At 36.5% G+C, this 20,972-nt stretch overlaps 3 protein-coding genes across 5 annotated transcripts in view; 2 read left to right on the top strand and 1 right to left on the bottom strand.

Annotated features, from left to right (window-relative positions):
* Window positions 1-283, top strand: part of LOC119836173 (proline dehydrogenase 1, mitochondrial-like) — a 20,103-nt gene extending 19,820 nt beyond the window's left edge. The window contains exon 5 of the mRNA XM_038361429.1: window positions 257-283. Coding sequence (XP_038217357.1) covers window positions 257-283 — 27 coding nt within the window. The remainder of the gene's footprint in view (window positions 1-256) is intronic.
* Window positions 284-1,101: 818 nt separating this feature from the next.
* On the top strand, window positions 1,102-7,478 carry LOC119836199 (proline dehydrogenase 1, mitochondrial-like). 2 transcript variants are annotated; one of them, XM_038361460.1, is made up of 8 exons: window positions 1,102-1,214; window positions 1,722-1,900; window positions 3,710-3,736; window positions 4,359-4,638; window positions 5,367-5,504; window positions 5,969-6,079; window positions 6,369-6,531; window positions 6,983-7,478. In XM_038361460.1, the coding sequence occupies exons 1-8, from the start codon at window positions 1,137-1,139 to the stop codon at window positions 7,186-7,188; spliced, it is 1,182 nt and encodes a 393-aa protein (XP_038217388.1). In that variant the 5' UTR covers window positions 1,102-1,136; the 3' UTR covers window positions 7,189-7,478. The 2 variants fall into 2 exon arrangements, with proteins under 2 accessions (XP_038217388.1, XP_038217390.1); XM_038361462.1 differs by lacking the exon at window positions 3,710-3,736.
* A 3,233-nt stretch (window positions 7,479-10,711) lies between these two features.
* On the bottom strand, window positions 10,712-18,813 carry LOC119836316. 2 transcript variants are annotated; one of them, XM_038361613.1, is made up of 6 exons: window positions 18,684-18,813; window positions 15,468-15,613; window positions 14,280-15,014; window positions 12,953-13,219; window positions 12,323-12,586; window positions 10,712-11,849 (listed from the first exon to the last, which is right to left on the bottom strand). In XM_038361613.1, exons 2-6 carry the CDS (start codon window positions 15,564-15,566, stop codon window positions 11,637-11,639), a joined length of 1,578 nt encoding a protein of 525 aa, XP_038217541.1. In that variant the 5' UTR covers window positions 15,567-15,613; window positions 18,684-18,813; the 3' UTR covers window positions 10,712-11,636. The 2 variants fall into 2 exon arrangements, with proteins under 2 accessions (XP_038217541.1, XP_038217540.1); XM_038361612.1 differs by having other exon boundaries at window positions 18,524-18,792.
* Window positions 18,814-20,972: the final 2,159 nt, after the last annotated feature.

Raw genomic sequence — 20,972 nt, 5'->3', positions numbered from 1 at the left:
TGGAAGAGGAAGTTAACACGTGGGAGGACGAAAGTCAGCTCTGTTCGGGGGTTAAACCCCCTAGCATGATTCAGTCTGTCCCGATTGCCATGTTCATTTTTGTAAGTAGTTTTAAGGTTGTCGTGTGGCAATAAAGCTTGTTTTAAGAGTATACGTATACGGAGTGTTACGGTGGTCGGATATTTGGTTTAGGCGTTAAATTTTGAGGGTTGAAATGCGGAAAATGGATCAAAAATAAAGCAAATTCTCACGGTAGACGAAATTTGTTAGAAGATATTTCTGATTAAAATATGTTGATAGAAGATGGAGTTTTTAGACGTATTAAATGTATAGCCACAAATTGAGGTTTTAAATGTATTAGTTTATGATTAACTCATACAAGTATGTTTGTTATTTGCAAGAATGCTTGTATGCTCTTCCGCACGGAGCACAATAGACAACTCTATTTGACGTCTTTGTACCTACTAATCAAGTCACATGAAACTTTCGGCTAATGCTTAATAGTATACGTACATAAATAAACTCCACAATAAATATCTTCAAGACAAACTAAATTGAGACACGTTACGTAACAAATTATGAAGAAATACAAAATATAATTTCGTTACGATGGGCGAGCAAGCGATTCGACGTGGACTATTGTTGTTTGAACAAATAAACAATTTGTTTTGCAAACAAACACTGTTGTCGCTACGTAACATAAATAACCTAACCAACTGTCCTCTCCTCTGGTTACAGTTAGCTATTAAACAGCCCATGTCAACATATACCCACTAGTTTTCCGCCCGCGGCTTCGCTCGCGTAGTCAAAGGAGAAGATAGTGCCGGGGTTCTATAAACTATCCTATAAGGCACATAGGTCATCTGGTCTCGAACTGTCTTTGTACCAAATTTCGTTCAAATCGTTCAAATTTGTTAAACTGTCAAGAAGAGACAGAAGAGACAATTAGACAAAGATACAAACGGACAAACTAGACTAAAATACTTTCACATTTATAATATTAGCAGCAGGCATTACAAATTTCAACGTAATGAATTCAAAGTAACATAATAATTTATTTGAAATGAATTCATTACTTCACTAGTATGCATTGTTTATGATATCCTCTATAAATTTATGGGGTTTTTATTGAATGAATGATGTCTTCAGGGATCACGAAGAGCACAGGTTTGATGGCAGTGAAGCTGACCGCTCTCGGCAGACCACAATTACTTGTGAGTAGTCATTCGTTTTATGTAGTACTTCATTTATAACTCGACAATAAATCTTTTATAATTCTAAATATAAGTTTTATTTTTATATAACCCGACAGTTTTAAAAAATATTAATTAAATATGTTTATGTTAAAATATTAAAATTCAAGGTACCATTTCCAGTTGTTGTTGCTGTTTTTTTAGTTCCCCTTTGTTTTCCCAAATAAACCTATTATCAATAACAATTATTTTGGTATTTTTTTTTCATTTCTTATACTCTTCTGCCTTCAAGTGGTGTGGGCAGAATATTAGCGTCAGCGTCCCGTTGACTCTGACATTCCTGCTGAGCCAAGGCCTGATCTAAGTACAAAATAGTGCGCATTTGTCTCCGTCCTGCTTTTTTCCTCTGTGTGCTCTTTTTGCTTTGTTTTAATTACTTATTTGCATTGTAATTGTCTCGTGTTTTTTGTGTTCATTGACCAAAATATCTATCTATCTCTAATATATCTATTTATCTATCTTTTCTAGCTGCAACTGTCGGAGGTGATAATGCGCGCGCGCAACTACATGCAGCAGATAGCGGGCGGCACGGGCAACGTGCTCACCCACCACAAGACCATCGAGGACTTCCAGCGTTACCTCGGCGAGCACTCCTCCAAGCCGGAGGTGCAGGACTTCATGAAGAAGATCACTTCCGATAAGGAGGGGTGGGTGATATGTAACAGTACTCTACACCGTAATTGACAGTACTAGACGACTAGACGACAATTTTCAATATTAGAATACACTATAAAACCCTGGAACATTCTCTACAACATTGGAACACACTATATAACACTAGAACACACTTGACAACATTGGAACACACTATAAAACAATGAAGCAAACTTTACAAGATTAGAGTAGAACACGGTTTACTATATTAGAACACGCTATAAAAAGAGCAGAGAGTAATAAGAGTTAACAATACAAGACTAGGGCACACTACTCTACAACATATACTCTCATATCACACAACACTATCCTGTTCAATTAAATTAAGGAAAAAAAAAAACAGAAAACAGGCACTCTAGGTGTTGAATGTCCCACGGTTGAAAAAAAACGTGACTTCAATAAAGAAAACGCAAAAACGAAGGATGATATAATGTGATATAATACCCGGCAAACATCTTGGACAAACGACCTTGAATGCGCAGTTACAAAATTTAGGTCTCTTTGGTGGTGCGGTGCGGGACGAGGAGGCGGGGCGCGCTCTAATTGGTTGGTCAGTTGACGCTTGCCTCCCGCACCTCGTTCACGTTCCGCTGTCTCTATTGTACACCTGCGTGCAATAATTTTGTGCAGATTTTGTTGTTTTTGTTATTTTTGTAATTTCGTTAAGTTTTGTTTAAAATTTCGTTGAGTTTTTGTTATAATATCCAATCCAATTGAGATGGCATGGGCAAATATAAAAGGATATGTCAGCAATAAAAATGTTACGTGGAATTTTGAAAAGGTGAAAGAGCTAGTGAAAGAGAAAGTTGCAGCAATGGGTCCCAGCGAATGGGAAAGACTCTGTAAAAAAGTAAAAGAAATTGAAGACGAATAGGTATATCAAAAGTGATCATGTTGTAGATATGGTCACTGACCAGTTCGTTATATTTGCTGATGACGAAAGTGACAGCGACGATGACGATGATGAAGAAGATGATGAAACAACTGAACCCACCCCCAGCACCAGCTCGGCTTCGACTGGTTTCAATTTAATAGAAGGCATTTCTATACTTCCTATTGATGAAGATGATTAGCAGTAGTACCAAACTTTACGATTTTAATATATTGTTTTCTTACTCTTCTCATTTTACTTATAACAATTACTTTAATTATTTTTTTAATTATATAGAAGTCATAAAAACTTTAAAAAGAAATTAAATAACGACTAAAATGTATTTCTTTTTACATATTTCATCTTATTTTAATTGCTAATCTACCAAAGAAGTCATTTCTAATCTCTTTCTCTCAGTATCACCATCTAAAACCTTATTATCCAAAGCACTAAAAAAAATATCGCTTTTCAATGAAACAAAATTTTGCACGTAAGTGTAGCATGCGCAAACTTCCCCCACCACCTCACACTTTGGCCAAGAAGTTTGCCGGGTATTGTACCATCCGCGACATACTTGCTACTATACAAATGAAAGGCGTTCATATTTTGAACAATACTGAAAAGCACTAACAGTACACTGGAACCATGTGATATCGTACTAAACAAAACTAGATTACAGTAAAATATAAGGGGATGCTATATAATAGTACACTAAAAATAAAATTTTGTATGGGTGGGAAGTGGGTATTTATATCAAAACATGACGAAGCTTAATAAAGGACGTGATATTTCGTATTAACACATATTTTTTTTATAAGTTCATAATACGTATTACATAATACATACAAGTGAGTTTAATATAGGAATATGAACCTTATTGCTGTTAGCAATAACGGTCACAATGTATAGTTAACGTGGCAATATGTTGCAGCGTTCTACACCTGTTCCCCTGGGACCGGTCAGTGGCATCGCATTGTTGTCGTAAGAGTTGGGACATTCGCTCACATGTGCCGGATGTTACGCTAGTTTTATATGGGATTTTCATTATTTTAATCTATAGTGATATACTACTACTACTTAGTGATATAAATCTGAAGTGTTTATTAGTTTGAACGCGCTAAACTTAGAAACGACTTCAAAAATTCTTTCATTGTTTACTATGCATGTGATCCTTTGGTTATATCACGAGAGAAGCCGGGGCGGAATATATAAATTATGTCAAAAACATACAAACAACCTTCAGTTTTATATTATCATAAACATAGATAAAATACTTTGTGGGGTGCGTGTGGTAGCTATGCCAGCTGCACAGAGCTATCACTCATTGAGGCATTGTTGTGACGTGAAGTGACGCTAGATTATTTCACATATTTCTCACACTTTTATATCTACGGTGCTATGAGCGAAGATAAATGAAGTAATTGACTATTTCACAGACATATTATTATGAGATTTTTTTAATACATTTTTAAATAATATTAAAATTAAAGAATTTCTCATTCTTCATACAATATGTTACTTTAAATTCATTCATTATTCTCATTCAATCTCGTTGACGCTTACCCATGTCTCCCCTCCAGCATAGTGCACCTCTTCCCCTGGTCGAACATCCTGGACAAGGACATGAATCTGTCCGACTCGTTCCGGGTCCCGGACCCGAAGACCGGTCAGATGCGTCGGCTGATCTCGCAGATCTCGCCCAAAGAGGAGGAGATGTTCCGCAACATGCTGCGGAGGCTGAACAACATCATACAGGTCGCGGCGGAGGCGGACGTGCGCATCATGATCGACGCGGAGCAGACGTACTTCCAGCCGGCCATTGCGAGGATCTGCTTGGAGATGATGAGGCGGTATAATAAGGTCGGTGATGGGTGATGATGGGTGGTGATGGGTGGATATCGGTGGTGATGAATGGTGATTGTAACACAGTGTTTAACAAGTTCAGGATTCATGATATGTAGCATTATCATGTCAATAGATTTTTGTCAACATTTGGTGAAAAAAATGAATTAATGGCGGTGTTATATATAGTTATATTATTGGAAAGAGGAAACTATTGAACAAAAAAACTTTTGCCTTTAGAAAGCTGCGTATTTCAGTTGAGTGTCATAGTCTAGTGTCTATATAACCTAAGCCTAAGTGAAGCTGCGGCGCAGAGCTAGTTGGTTATATGATACTAATGAATGTACAACGTACCGTTTGGCCTCCTCCAACCAATTTAAGTTAAACAAGTGTAAGGAAGTTCGTGGTTTCTGGGTTATTACATGTTTTAATGATGATCCATTTTTATTAAGCATTTCTCTTCGTCTTATTTCGATGCAATTTCACAAGTTCCTAACACATCATTTATATTGTTATCCTTTTTTAGATTTGCAATATGTTTATATTTTAATATATATTAATTGCATAATGTAGTAAAATAATACATTACAAATAAACAATTACAATAATATCTAAATCAAACTATTTCTAATAAGAACGAAAGAGGGATAAAACAGTACAAAGATCGGTTTATTAGAGGGAGACGTTTGAGGGAATGTTAATGTTTAGATACTCGCCTCTCACCAGCACCGGTCCTCCATTTACAGGGCAGGTTCGTGGTGTTCAACACATACCAGACGTACCTGAAGAACACGTACAACGAGATCGTGACGGACCTGGAGCAGGCCGAGCGGCAGGACTTCTACTGGGGCGCCAAGCTCGTGCGCGGCGCTTATATAGAGCAGGTGAGCTGATATACCTACATCATCAACGTCACTATCCAGCCCGTGATCTGCTGGGACACGTTCCTCCTATCAGGATGTTTTCTTTTGAAATTTTTTTTTGCATGCTTGCCTGCTCTCGAACCTTCGACTTGTCGATTTTTTAGTCCTAGGTTACCATTGAGCCACTACTGCTTTATCGTCATTTACACTTTATTCTTATTACCTGTGGATGGAACAACATTTACTAGCCCCACTATTATTTACTTTTAAATTTAATCTAATTACATTGTTGTAGAAGCCTAATTCTGCTTTCTTTTGCACTTCATGACCAAGAGTCGCAACTGTGTGTATTAAGTAAATTTGGTCACTTATCCAAATTAGTCTACAGTTAGTAGTAGTAGTAGTACCTATATCGCATGTCACTTAGCACACACAGTTCATGGCATTGTAATGTTGGATATATCATAAAGGATGTGGTTTCACAGGAGCGAGCGCGAGCGGCCGCAATGGGCTACGAGGACCCGACGTGCGAGAGCGTAGACGCCACTACCAACTCGTTCCACCGCTGCTTGAAGGAGATCCTTAGCAGAGTCAAGGTGAGATATACAATTAAAAGGAAAAGGAAAAAAATATAATAGGTAATTATAATTAAAAAGAAAAAGAAAAAAAAATATTTTAGCATTTTCATGAATTTTTTTTTTCAAAGGCAAAATTATTATTATATGCATGGTCCTTCGAGTCGGATTTCTCTAATATTTTATTATGACTTACTTTCTTTTGCAATTGATAACGGTTAGAGAAACGTTGAATTGCACTTGGTGAATAGTGAATTATGTATTAAATACACTGCATTACAATGGCTGCTAAATAAATTGTATATGTCAGGGCGAGCGGCAACAGAAGCTCGGCATAATGGTGGCGTCGCACAACGAGGACACGGTGCGGTACGCGATCGAGCTGATGCGGCAGCACGGCATCGCGCCCGACGAGCGCGTCGTGTGCTTCGGCCAGCTGCTCGGCATGTGCGACCACATCACCTTCCCGCTCGGTACGCGCCGCCCGCTCACACACACACGCGCACACACGCACACACACATTTATTATATTTTTCACTTATTAGTTACTATTGGATGTATATACACATGTTCTGTAGTTTAGTTGCAAATTCAAAGAATCCTATTAATATTATAAATGCGAAAGTTTGTAAGTATGGATGTACGGATGTTTGTTACTCTTTCACGTAAAAACTACTGAACCAATTAAATTTGGTATGTAGACAGCTGGATAACTGGAATAACATATAGGCAACGTTTTATTCCGATATTCCTACGGGATACGGACTTACGCGGGTGAAACCGCGGGGCACAGCTAGTGTTCTTATAATTCTTCGAATAGTATTGGAAGAAACGAACAATTAAATCTGCCCATTATCGGTGTAAGTGTTATGCCAGTATAAACACATTAACGTCCTATAAATAACTATAACTTTTCGTATGCAGGCCAAGCCGGCTATTCGGCGTACAAGTACGTGCCGTACGGGCCCGTCCTGGAGGTGCTGCCGTACCTGTCGCGGCGCGCGAACGAGAACCGCGGCTTCCTCAGCAAGATCAAGAAGGAGAAGGGGCTGCTGCTGAAGGAGATCGGGCGCCGCGTGCTCACGGGCCAGGCGTTCTACAAGCCCACCGGCAGCTATACGCCGGTGTAGGCGCCGCGGCGCCGCGTACGAGTTTCGGTTTTTTTTCACTCACCGCTTCGGTTAGTTTTCAGCGCCATCTCGCGGCGCCCGCCGGTACTAGGACGACATTAATTTTTGTTCGGTTTAAATTTCAAATCGCAGGTGGAGGCGCGTGGGCGGGGAGCGGCGTTGGAAACACGGCGTTGGCGCTGCGAGCGTGGTAGGTTAGTTGGATAGACAGCTCTGGTTTCGCGTGTATTGTATGTACATATTATTGCCGCCGGTTGCTCGAATGTTGGGTTGTAGTTTTCTTTTTTTTTACTGGCAAAACTCGAATGGAATCTGTATACGTAACCGCCTGCGCGGATTTTGTTTCTAGCGAGCCAAATCTTAATGTTGTTGTATTCGCTCGTTTTACTCTGACATTTAATTGAATGTTTGTCGCTGTTGAACAGCGCCAGACATTTTGTTTTATTTTCTCCACTATTGGTGATGTATTTAATACGATATCCATATTTTGATGTATTTTTTTCTCGATTATTAGATATTTTCGTTGTTGTTTCTTATAATTTAATTTATTCTTTTTTTTCGAATAATTTATTTATATTGTAGCATTTAATTTGTATTATTTTGAAGTGATATATTTATTTAAATTATAATCAATTTAAATATAAATATACCAGTATGATGTTTTTCCCAAACATGAATGTCAATTTCTTTCAGTTGACTTTTTATTAAATGTTTAATTTTTATTAAATGAATTGGTTTTTTTATAAATAACTCATTGCCTTGTTTTTCACAAAAACTGAATTCAAATCTCATTCAGATCGTATTTTACCATTGAGATTATTAAATTACTATGCGTTCCACTACTTGATATATAAGTATGTTATTTTATTGTATCATTTTATATGTAATTGCTATTTTTTATGTTTATTTTTCAAATTCGCTTAACAATAACTTAATCGTCACGATTATATTGGCAAAATAAATTAAGATCGGCGTTGTAAACATCCAGTGGAACGCACCGCATTAGTTGTCAGTCTGTGGCAGCTGGCGACATGGCGGCGGATTGTCAAATACTAAAATTGGCGCAATTTGTACAACACTGAACGGATCATACGGGACTTAATAAGTGCATTTCTGTGTCCTAAGTCTTAATTTATTCTTGTAAGCTAGTATGTGTTTTGTGCTATTTTTTGTTATATGGGTTAGAAAATGCTCAATTATGTTTTTGGAACCCAGAGTAAGGATCGGTACTACGCTAATATTTCGTTTCTATTTTGTATTAACTCCAACGATTGAATGATTTTTTTTTAATTCTGTAACTTTTTTTATCTATGTTCGATGCGTGGTACCGGCCGAATGAAGTTCCTAAATAGATCGATAACGCAAGTATTTTACTGTCTTAATTATATTCGTAATTATGTTGTAAATTTAATTTAATTTTACCTCAAGTTGAATTAACAATCGTAGCCATAAATTTTAGTTTCGATTATTTTTCCATTTTATTGTTTTAATTTGCTTAAGCTGTTTATTTTAATGCGCTGATTATTGTGATGCTAATTTAGATTTTACGAATAGACAATTAATAAAGACAAATGTTGTATATTTTTTTGGTTTTCTTTATTTTTCCTTTTTGTTGTGTGGCAATAATTTGTATGAATGGCGTACCTGGAGATAGATTGATAATAACGTCCAAAACTATGACACTAATTTTATCATCATATACATATTTGAGACAAAATCGATAATTATATGGGTCAGTATATTAAACTTTTTACAAAAATGTAAACAAATCGAAACTAATAATTTTATCAATTCGGAATTCAAGAATGAATGCATGGATTTATGCACATTGCACATCATCTTGAACAAAAAGAATAAGTATGAACTTACTTTCTTTTCTCATGTTATCTATTCCTTTATGTATTCTTTTTAAATTTTTAGTAATCATCCTATGGTGTTGTTATTGTGTAAGCGCAATCCAAGAACCCCTTTATTATTATACATTTATTTATATTACATTATAATATTTATTAGGTATAATATAAAATTGATGTGTTTTAGCTTAGACTGTTGGCTTGCCTCGGTTGCGGGTGTTGATAACACAAAGGCGCACGTAGCAGTAAATTTAAGATTAAAACTAATATTAATCTCTGTTTTGTGGCTGTTTTCATATAAATTTAATGAATTAATTGATAAAGACGCGTCAAATATTTGGCATCCATGCAAAAGCGAAATGTTTCATTAGAATCAGCAGTCTCTAAGACGTTTTATGCAGTTCCGTGAAGATTTAACTTTAAATTTATCAACAGTACTGCTATTAATTGGTCAATTACTTTACAAATTAACATAAGCTGTAGTAATTACTTGAACTACTGAGTCGTTATAACATAAAGCAGTGGTTAAGAAACGCAGAATGACTGGCAACACTTGTACGTGTTATTTTTGAAGGAACCGATCTAAAAATGTTCTAGAACTGAAGCAATTCCCTCGAGTATGAAGACGCAAACATATTTTCTACAATTCTAATCATGTCCTAACGTTTTACAAATGCTTGTTCTAATATATTACCTCGTTTTAAGGTGTTTGGAGGTGGAATAGATGTAACTATGTAGGCAGACAATAATGTTTACTATCGATGTATCTTGCGGCAAGATTAGTTGGCAAGTTCGCTAGGCGTTAGGTTTTGTCGTGTTTTGTTATATTTTCTTTGTAACCTCTTTTCTTAAACTTCATCCGAAGGCGTACTGTTTCAATAGTTGTCCAGAATTGTACCGGATTATTTTTGCATAATTTCTTTTTATTTCATTTTTGGTAATTTGTGCTTTGTTCGTTTAAATCTTGAAGGTGTATACTAATTCCTTATCCATATAGTGAAATATAACGGAGCACGACAAATCTGCATTATAATCGTTCAAAATAAAATTGTATTGTGTAACTAAATTGCCGTTTATATATTCTTAGTCTATTGTATATTAAAATACGCCCTGGTAGAGATTTTGGATGGATTTTTTAATATCGTTCGGATATTTGTAAGAGATGGCACTACTATAATCCAATTATGACAATATTTAACTTACTTCACAATGGAGGATTACTACTTTCGTCTAATTTCATTGTTTGCATTAGAGTAAATTAATTTAGCTCGATACTATAATTGTTTATTATTTAGTGTAGTAGTGCCTTCTTGATGTTAAAAGACTCGAATAGTGTTGGAATGATAGGGCTGTATTGTAAGAATAAAATTGTGTTAATGTTGATTCTGTTGTTTTATTCTGATTCATTTGCCCAAAAAAACTTCTTGAATATATAATAATTTGTATCTGTTTCATAAACTCTAATATAATAATAACACTAATTATGTCCCTACTGAAATAGACTTGACTTGAGTGGAAAGTGAATGAATTTTGAGTATTTAGAACAATCTCGATTGATCTTAGGTAACAATATAGGACACTGGAATCTTGCATATCATAAAGTTGATTTTCTCTTACAACTTACAAATACTGGGAAAGGCAAATAAAACTTTCGAATTAACAACCAACAATCAATATTTATTCTCTGTATCAATCTAAATATTTGACATTTTGTAACGGGGTCAGAATTTGAGAAAGGATCACTTACAAACACCATCCACTTCAATGCACAATTTCAACGATTTCACAGTAAAAACATACAATATTTTACATCTATTGAAGAATTGAATTAAAAAATATGATTGAGATAGTAGACGTTTTAGAATAAAATATTACAAAACCTACATATAATCTTAATTAAGTACATTGATTGTGTATATCTAACATTAAACATTCACAGCATTCAAGAAACATACCCTGTGCGGGGCATAGAGTCGATAGGAGTGACACAAAAGGCCGCATGTATATTTGACATCATTTTTGCAACCCGCGCGAAGTCGCACATTGCGAAACAAATAATCGCGCGCCTTAACTTATACTTTAACTAAATTGATATAGATTTGTCAATGCCCTTGCTGTGGGATGTATGAAAGTGAAAGAATGAACAGTAGGTAAAATTTTAGAAAAAATATATACCCGTACAATAATTAAACTTTCAAGAAGTATAGTAGGTCTTAATCTACGTAGATAGTGCTCATATTTGCTTGCACTTTCTTAATTCAATTGCACATGCCCGCAGTCAGCACTCGAGAGGAGTCGAAGAAATAGTTTTAAAGTCATTTGACATTCAATATTTACATAACCACATTACACCTCGTCTTCAGCTTGATTTAGCCTAGGCGATATACCAAAAGTCTGTTTTCAATATCCACACTAGAGTTACCGCTCGATTCATAACTTCAAAGAAAACTCACTTCGATAAACGAAGTCCGACCTCATGAACACAACAAAGAAGCTAGAACAATCTGTTCGCAAATAAGAAACTGTTCAGTATTTAGTGGTTCAAGCGATAACGTGGAATGCGATATCCTCTCGGTCGGAGCTGTGGCCGTAACGTCAGGATCTGTGTCGCATGTCTCTTCTGAGGCGCAGTTCCAGGGCAGCATGAGAAGTTAGTGCAGTGAAGAGCGCCAGAGCGAGTCCAGCGAGTTGCGTGCGCACGCAGAGCACCTGCCGCGCGCCGCACGCCAGGGCGAGGCCGATGTGCCGCGCCGTCAGCGTGGAAGACCAGGGGCCGCGCCAGCCGGGCCCGCCGACGCATATGCCGCTCTGGAATCATTAAATATACTGTTCAGAACATTGCACTCAAAGATTTAGGCAATCAACTTTTTAAATGTAAAATCCTTATCATGAGATAAGGAGAAAGTAATTTGTTTGCTTTCTACGTCTGCTTTGCGATGCGGCTATTATAAAGACGTCACCAATTAAGATTATTTATGAATTACTGAATCCTGATAGTTATTATTAATTCTCATTATATTATTTTCATCTCATAAATAGTGTTGTCCCCTTAGTAATGACATCACGCTTTATCAGATAGATTGATTTCGTGATTTTCTTTTTGTAATTGTTATAGTCGGTGGTGTACATAAGCGCAGATTTTACTACGGAAAAAAAATCTTATGGCTATTTAAACTAGTAGACAGTTTGCGTAAAGACAGGTCATCGCCTATCGGCTTACTACTCATTTAAGAGAAAAGAGTCAAATCGTATCGGCATTAATATTGAAAAAAAACGCATGCCTGCAAAACATCCCACAAGGCAGCACACGCGCCCCATGCAGCAGCGGCGACAGTAGGCAGCGCTAAATCCGTTCTGGCCGCCCTCCAGCGCAGCAGTGCTAGTAGCAGCGACGCGTGCGCCGCAGCCCCGCCCGCAGCGAGCGCGCCGCGCCTGCCTCTAGCCGCAGCCATGCTCAGTGTGGCCGCTGCAAGCGCTTGAAGCGCTCCGGCACCGCATAGCGCCCGCCACGCTTCGCTCCAGCCCCCGACGCATACACCATACCACTATAATTATAATATACAATTAAATATAAAAAACACATTTGCTAGCATTTTGTACAAGGTACAATTTGTTTAATCTGTAATTTGAGTAAGAATAAAAGCACATGTAATATTTAAAAATACTTTATTCAATTAGATTTTGTAACTAGAATCGATTTTGAAACGTCAAAATAATGAAAAATAATAATTTACAGTCGGTTTCAACAAAGAGCCGGAAATAAACTCTGTTGTTGTTCTTCTAAGATCATATCAATGTCAGTACATACCAACAAGAAACAATTAATATATAAATTTAAATGTAAACGAATAAAAACTAGCTTTGCAGGTTCAACGTTTTTGTGTCTGTAGATAATTGTTTATCATACGAACCTTAATATAAGACGTATAAATAAAACCCTGTTGCAATCCAATGAAGAGTCCCATCGGAGCGCCGAGCAGCGTCCGCGGGTCTCTCAGCACGGACCTGGCGTCGGGCGGCGGGGAGGGCGTGGAGGCCGCCCCGTACAGGGCCAGGAACGCGGCCGCTAATGCCAGCCCGGCCCACACCGCGACGATCACCCTGCGCCCCTCCGCGCTCAGGGCTGTGCCGACCAGAGATTGCACGTCTGGACAGCCCGACGCGCCGCACGTTCTCTCCTGACATTCAAATATATTTATTTCAAATCAAATGCACTTCATTGCAAATGTATTATGTACATACGCTGGATGGAATAACAATCAACCAACATATAATTATCAATTATTCGTAGATCATTTGGCAACCTATTATATAACATTAATTATTGAGTAAAGTGCCGGTATATGCATATACCTACGTATATAAGTATTATACGCTATATGTATATTACACACCCATATGCATAGTTCTCTGTGTCTTAAATACTGAATTTTCTTCCGTAGAATATCTCGAAAGAAAATAAAAACCACATCTTATTCATTAACTATTTTTCTTAGCTTATTGAGCACTGAATACATATAATAATTTGTACAGCTTTTACAGATAACGTGACGTCAACGTAAGATATGGTGTACATTTGTGTTATCTGTTGATAATAATTTTTGAAGCATTCACAAGTACTATGGAAGAACAGCACCAAATAAATAGAAAGAAAGAAGAAAGAAAGAAAGAAAAAAATTTATTTGATGTACATGACATGGAACAAAACATTGAAGACATACACAATAACACCTTAACAATAATAAAACGTTTCATACCGCCACCAAAAAGGATCTAATTCAGCGTTTGCTAGGAGAGCTCCTAGCGCTGGTTTTCAATTAGACTCCAAAAAAAGAAAAATAGTAATAAATAAATAAGATCCTGAATACAACAATTTAAGCGAAGCTGCGGGCAGAATATAGGAAGTAAATAAATGACTATAAATATTAAAGAAGCGAAGCATTTGCAACTGTCATACCTAGTTTCCGATACTTACTTAATAAATGATGTCGATTATATTTGTATATCTAGATTTCAATGTATATAGATATTATTTTAAAAGAGCAACTACAGAGTTTTGCGGTTTTTCTCTGTAGAAGCCTGCCTTCTGAATCGGTGGTAATTGTTATAACTGTGTAATATGACGATTCAAAAGTGCTTCTATAGGAAGTCTAGTTGAATGAATAAACGTTTGAGGTTGAAATAAAAAAATTGTGTGTTCATGTGGTCAATAATTCAGGGTAAACATCAAATATTTACCTCAATATCTTCTTCAACCAAATCATCTTCAGACGGCGGCCATCCTGGTGTCGAAAAGTTCTGCTTCGTGTTAGGTAATTGCAGGAGCGGCATCAGATCCTCGGGCCAAATGAGCAACGCTCCACCGAGCATCAGTGATCCAACCACCAGACCTACATCCTGCGTCGCTCGAAGAGCTCTCAACGCCCTACGTAATGCAATCTTCCGTCTACTCTCATCGCCTGCAGCTTGTGCAAACGATGTCGCGGATGCTGCTAAAGCTAGTTCCATAGGAGACAGCATCACCCCACAGATTGCGTATAGGCAAAGCAGAATTGACAGAGGTGTAGCGATTGTGTGTGCTACTAAGAGAACGCACACTAGCATGTGTGACAGAGTGATCACGTGTCTTGTGCCGGTTTTCTGGAGAATTAAGGGAGAAAACGGTGCCGCTACCGCAGCGACAGTGTGCATCACAGCGAGCGGCATGGCTCCAGCCTCTGCCCCTGCGTATGCTGTAAAGGGGAGTATGGCCGTGGAGCACAGGCCGCTGGCTACACAGAGGAGGGTGAACCGTGTGATGATAAGTTTGGGTATCTTCTGCGGTTGTCGGGTGATGAGGCGGCGTACGGAGGCGGCACCGAGAGAGGATGCTGCTGACTCGCGTCGTCTGTTCACATTTACAACCGGAATTTTTATTGGAGTTTTCGTTTTTCTCCATGGCCACTCTTTCTTGTAAATTGTGCTCACTGGTATCTGTAAAAAAGTGTAATAAAGTAAGTAGTGAATGATAAAGTTCCTATGGCAAATTAATAGATGACATCGCGTATTGTTGTGTTATCTACCACAATGAGTAATTGGAGAAATCGCATTCATTTATTTTAAAAATTAGTCATTCTCTGATAATGAGTAGGTCGATATTAGTGTATATATAATCTATAAGCTATTCGTATTAATTCGTTGTGATTAGATAATAAATGCTCACCTGAGAAATGGCAATGAAAATAACAACAATATGAGAAATATTGTTGTTCCAGTTTTTTTCGATATCGTAATGCGACATAAAACCTTACGTTATATCCGAGAAAAACCTTTTGACGGCGGTGTTAGTATTGTTGACACTTTTCTATCTGTATCAATCACTCTCTGTATATTATATACTTATTTATATAAACCTACGCCAGCCAGTATCCACTAGGCTACATATACCTGAGGGACGACAGTGCGGTGCCTATGTGGGTCGGAGACGGTGCGCGCGGCGGGCCGGCAGTGCCGCGTGCGTTCCGTCAGGTCCGGTAGGCTGCCCATGCGGCCATCCGACTACCTACACCCGCTCATACCCTACTGATGGACACCTGGAATGTACATGTATAAACGGACGTTAATAAAGAAAAATGTCATATGTATGTATTCCCTAAAGGAAATTTTCTGAGGTAACCGTCCCGGGTTCAGCTTTGATACGAGATAGCACAAGGAAACTACAAATTAGACTCCATTGACCCATGCTTAACCACTGTGTACTAAGTATTAGGTACCAAAGGTTGTTTTTTTAATGTAATAAGACATAATATCTATTTGGTTTATTTATGATTTTGTATAGGGAGATAAGAGGCTGGGAGACTAGAGAGTGATAGGCTGCTCGAGATGGCCCTTTTACCAGGCCGCCGCCACTCGGCTGTACCTACAGCGATAAGTACGTACAAATTCGCGAGGCGCCGTCGCCGCATCGACAGTAGGGTGTCACAGAATAATCACTAGTAGTAGTAGCAAGATTCGCTATTTCTTTGAATGTAAATACGGGTAGTTCTGCTTCTGTACCTGTACCTATTATTCTGTGCTTTTACTGTTATCGTTGAAGCCTCGGACTTGGTTCCCTTTACCACGCGAGCGAAGTCGGAAGCATTACCTTGTTTTGATTGATCAAACCCATAATTTTTCTTTACAAATCTGTAAATATTTTTTTCCTTTTAAGGCTTATATTATTTTTTTTTGTAATCTTCATTTATTAGGAGCACCTTAGATATAACTCTGATTGCCCAGTGGTCATACTCAAACAAAGAAGTTATTTCATGTCATATCTATATTAGCATCTGGTTGTATGTTGTATTTATCAATTATCAACTGATATCCTAACAACAATGGATTCTCAAGCCGAATTAAGTTTTTTTTGTTGTGTAGCTCGATAATTCCGTTTTTCAACCGATTGACGTGATTCTTTTGTGTTTGAGAGGCAGTTTTGAGTGTGTCAATTTAGAATTGGGTTTTGAACCTTTTTGTACGAAAAAAAAATTAGATGTCATACTAATAATGAAATTTACATTTATAGATATTTCTTGTTTATAGTAGAATAATATTATGTTATCTGTGGCTATAGTTGCGAATATTTTCGCTCCGAAGTGAGAACCTTTGTCGTTTTTATTAACACGCTTTTATTAGCTTGGCCTGTATCTATGTATGTATGTAATGGAATCTTTGAACATCATTTTCATAAATTTCCAGAAGTCTGATTAATTTGAAACTTCGCATACGTGTGACAATACCGATGACAATGCAATAATTTAATAACAGTTTCCGATTATCCATAATGGATTTGCCAGGATTAATAAATTCTTTCGAATGTTACCATTAATCCTGAGTTGGGCTTCGACCGTCCACAAGACGCAAGGTTGTACAGTTGATCATGCAGTCATTTATTTAGGCTCGCGACTGTTTGTTGCTGGACAAGCTTATGTAGCACTTAGTCGTGTAAAAAGCGTGCGGTGCATTATACTGTAATTCATAACTATCCTCTTATAGATAGTTACCAATGATGATTGTAATATTTAAAAATATTAAGCACCCCACGCTTTTTACTCTAAATTGAATCATTGTGTTAATAACTTAAATTTTCTTATAATTTTGTTTTGAGGTGATTCATTATGATTGATTGTTTCATCTGCAACTATAGTTACATTAAACTCTTTGCCATCATAAATTATTTTCTAGTTTTTAGTTCAATTTGCAATAAAAGCGTGTTTTTTTTAGTTTTTTAAACTATGATTATTTGTTTGATTTTGATTGTTAAAGGCAGTTATCAACATGCTATCCATCATTATATTACTCTTATCATAATTATCCATAATAAATTACTTACCTTGCAACACTATCGTAACGTTATTTAATTGTTCTTTACATAAAAAAATTATATGACATCTAAATTATCTAAACAAAATATTTAATAACACCAGAATGTTACGGAAAGCAATGAAACGTAATTAGTTTAATGTTGATTGAAATTAATTATGTACCTCTAGATACTATATTATTAATTATGTTATTAATGTGAATGTTTGTTCGTTTGGATGTTTTTCCGTCTTTCACGCTGAAACTATTGCACGGATTTTGAAGAAATTTGGTACACAGACATGCTTTGAGTTGACTTGGGTCATAGGATACTTATTATCGCGATTTAATCCTCCCTTGGGATAAAACAGGAATCTTGATATCCGGGCGAAGCCGGGACGAGCGTCTAGTAATATTATGAATGCGAAAATAGATCTGTCTGTCTGTTCTTAACGTCTAACGTCACTGAACACACTGATGGTATTTGGTTCAGATGGTTGAACCCGAGCAAGGACATAGGATAGCTTGTATCCCGGAAACCTCACGGACACAAGAACTATGCGAGGGAAATCTCTGCTTGTCTTTTCTTTAACAACCCAGGCATAGCCGCGGGCGTGAAGCAATAGTATAAAATAATATGCAGCTGTATTACGTACCTACACCCGATTAGAACCGTTGTAGATAATAGCTAATTACGAATATCCTTTACTTTTTCACTTTGAATGTGTTGGACATTTTTATAATAAAAATCAATATTCAATGCCACACTATAAATATATTTATTTTGCTTATCCATCTTGATATACCTACTTATCGATTGAATGTTTTCTTAAACCGATTCATTATTCCATACACACCCACAAACTTTAGTACATAGAAGACCCGTTTCCCATATTACTTTCTCTCCTAACCGAATCCCATCGCTACATAATATAAAACAAAGTCGCTTTCTCTGTTCTTATGTCCATATGTAGGGACGTATGTATGCTTGAATTGAATGGGGTGTATGTATGCTTGAATTTTTAAAACTACGCAATGGATTTTGATGGGGTTTTTTTTAATAAATAGAGTGATTCAAGAGGAAGGTTTATATTTATAATAACATCTATTACTAACTACTCCACGGGCAAAAGCTAGTTAATAATATAAAACAATTTCAGTACCTGCCTTTCAAACGTTCAATCAAATATTTGGATACAGGCAGGAGTATGGGTTTTCCTGTGATCGAGTTCCATCTGTCCATAAAATGTAGTATGAGGGTCGACCTTAAGGGTCGCAAACGCCACTTTAACACATACAAAATAAGGACTGTAAAAAGCGTACCTTCCACAATAGAACTGTCTTATTTAAATTTAAAGCACTGGAAGATACAGATATGCTCCCTCTGTGATATGTAAGCTGACTACGCGTTTGCAGCCACGAGGGGTTGTGAAAACACTGGCCTTTGCCTTTGAACCGCCTGGAGCGAGCGGTACCCATGCTCTGTGGCACGCTGGGACTGCTCCTGAAAAATGTTTCATTATTTAACTATGTGTATTCAATTTTGTGTGCATTTAGAAATATTGTATATTGTAACTATCGTTTATTCAGTGATTATAATTATACATGAGTATGTTGCTTACATTTTATAAAATATTCATAGATTGAATAATTTCAGTATGAACAGTGAATACATCCACAGTCAATAAGGCATTCACTGAAAATCAGAGTTATTACGCTGAGAGGACTAAGGCTATATAAGTGACCTCTTGTTGTTATGTTTATGTGTCTATAGTAAACGTGTTTTCTTTCTTTTATTCTAAACATTTGTAGAAAGATCAATATGAGGAATGTATTTGTTTTATAGGTATATATAGATTATGTTTGAGTCATATAAATAATATTGGATTTTAGATTATATAAATGAGTAATCGTATCAACGTTTGATAATTATGACCAGTGACAGGAAAAAATATTAATTAAATTGTTTTTCATTTAGCAATGGGTAATATATACAAACAAAACACAATATGCATTGAAAACCTTTGTCGTTTTTTTGCGAACGTTGGTTAACAAGAAGGAAGGTACATACCTCGTATGCTATCAGGTACAATTACAGGAATTGTTCATGATTGAGTAAATTATTGTTGCTTTTACAACATAGAATTATTATTATATTAGATACTTACTACAACAGCTGAGCTTTACATTTTCACTACGAGTTGAACTTATAAAATAATTGTTATATAAAAATGAATTCAATATTTGATAAGCGCTTATCTAAGAAAACATTAAAAAAATCTTGTTATCCAATCACGTTCGTTTTTTATAAAGCCACGCACTTGATCCATTCATAAAGACAATTTTTAAAATATTACATAACATCTGAATTTGGTGTTAAATGATATATACAATTTTAAGTCCATGAAGAACTTTACGTGTGGTGACCCAATACTGTGAGAGCGCATGCGTGGCCCTCAGCGGGGCATTAAAATTGCACTCACACGTGTCAATAAATATTACTATACAGAGTCTACTTGACAGGGCCAGACCTTACCCCCAGTGGGGTATGTGGCGGTAACTTTAGTTATGATTTTATACCGACTTATTTAAATATTTTCTGTATCGATTTGAAATTATTTAGTATATATTGTATATCATGATTTGGCCCGCCCTTGCTTATTATGTTTATATTATAATAAAGATTGATCTTTATCTAAACTCACGTTATAAAGAGGAAACATTTGTGTTTCTGTATGTATGTTTGCACTGTTTTCAAGCAACTACTCGACTTCAAAAATTCTTTCACTAGCATAGTGCTAAATCTTTCCTGAGTCGAATCATTACTTAGTATAAAACAAAGTCGCTTTCTATGTCCCTATTTTGTATGCTTAAATCTTTAAAACTGCGTAAGGGATTTTGATGGGGTTTTTTTGTTAATAGATAGAGTGATTCAAGAGGAAGGTTTATATGTATAATAACGTCTATTAAACTACTCTGAATTTAGCGAAGCCGCGGGCGGCCGCGGGCGAAAGCTGTTGTTTTATATAGTTTTTATCCCAGGTCAGCCCGGGCGGAGTTGGATACAGGCTGGTGTTTTTATTGCTATTAGGGATAAAGAGAAAGCTGATTAAAACTGACTTAATTTTAAACGTATATAGTATCGACTATACTATTTATCGTATTAAAAATTATGAAAGATGTAAATTTATGGAATATTGTGGCTTTAAGTGCGACGTATATACGACCTTTAATGATTTAAAATTGAACATATTCTACGTCTAAACTTATAGTCTAAATTGTTTGAAATAAATATATGTTTTACTAAGCAATTTTATTCATGATTTTGATATGTGCAAAATGTGAAATTTCATTTTAATTAATAACAATACAGTGTAATTAATGTATACAATTAAATCGGTTTACGATTGCCGAAAACATGGTCTATCATACACAAAAACAAAAAACGATATATAGACGAACATATAACCTTCTCCTTTTCGTTTTTGGAAGTCGGTAAAAAACGTCGAACGCGAACAAAAAAGTGATAAACACACAAAAACTCTCATGCATATCTGTATGAAACTTCGGTCATCGAATGAAACATCGATGAATATTTTCGTATACAGCTTT

Source organism: Zerene cesonia, chromosome 23 (assembly GCF_012273895.1).
Source record: "Zerene cesonia ecotype Mississippi chromosome 23, Zerene_cesonia_1.1, whole genome shotgun sequence".
Taxonomy (NCBI): Eukaryota; Metazoa; Arthropoda; class Insecta; order Lepidoptera; family Pieridae; genus Zerene; species Zerene cesonia.
Note: the sequence above shows the minus strand (reverse complement) of the source record. Positions and strands in the feature narration are given on the sequence as shown.

Coding starts and splice junctions, on each gene's coding strand:
- LOC119836199 (XM_038361460.1), top strand. CDS start 1,137: ATGATGTCTTCAGGGATCACGAAGAGCACAGGTTTGATGGCAGTGAAG. Junction 4,639..5,366: donor TGATGAGGCGGTATAATAAG/GTCGGTGATGGG, acceptor CTCCATTTACAG/GGCAGGTTCGTGGTGTTCAA. Junction 6,532..6,982: donor CCACATCACCTTCCCGCTCG/GTACGCGCCGCC, acceptor TTTCGTATGCAG/GCCAAGCCGGCTATTCGGCG.
- LOC119836316 (XM_038361613.1), bottom strand. CDS start 15,566: ATGGGCAGCCTACCGGACCTGACGGAACGCACGCGGCACTGCCGGCCC. Junction 13,220..14,279: donor TGGTTGAAGAAGATATTGAG/GTAAATATTTGA, acceptor TTTGAATGTCAG/GAGAGAACGTGCGGCGCGTC. Junction 11,850..12,322: donor CCTTGTGGGATGTTTTGCAG/GCATGCGTTTTT, acceptor TAATGATTCCAG/AGCGGCATATGCGTCGGCGG.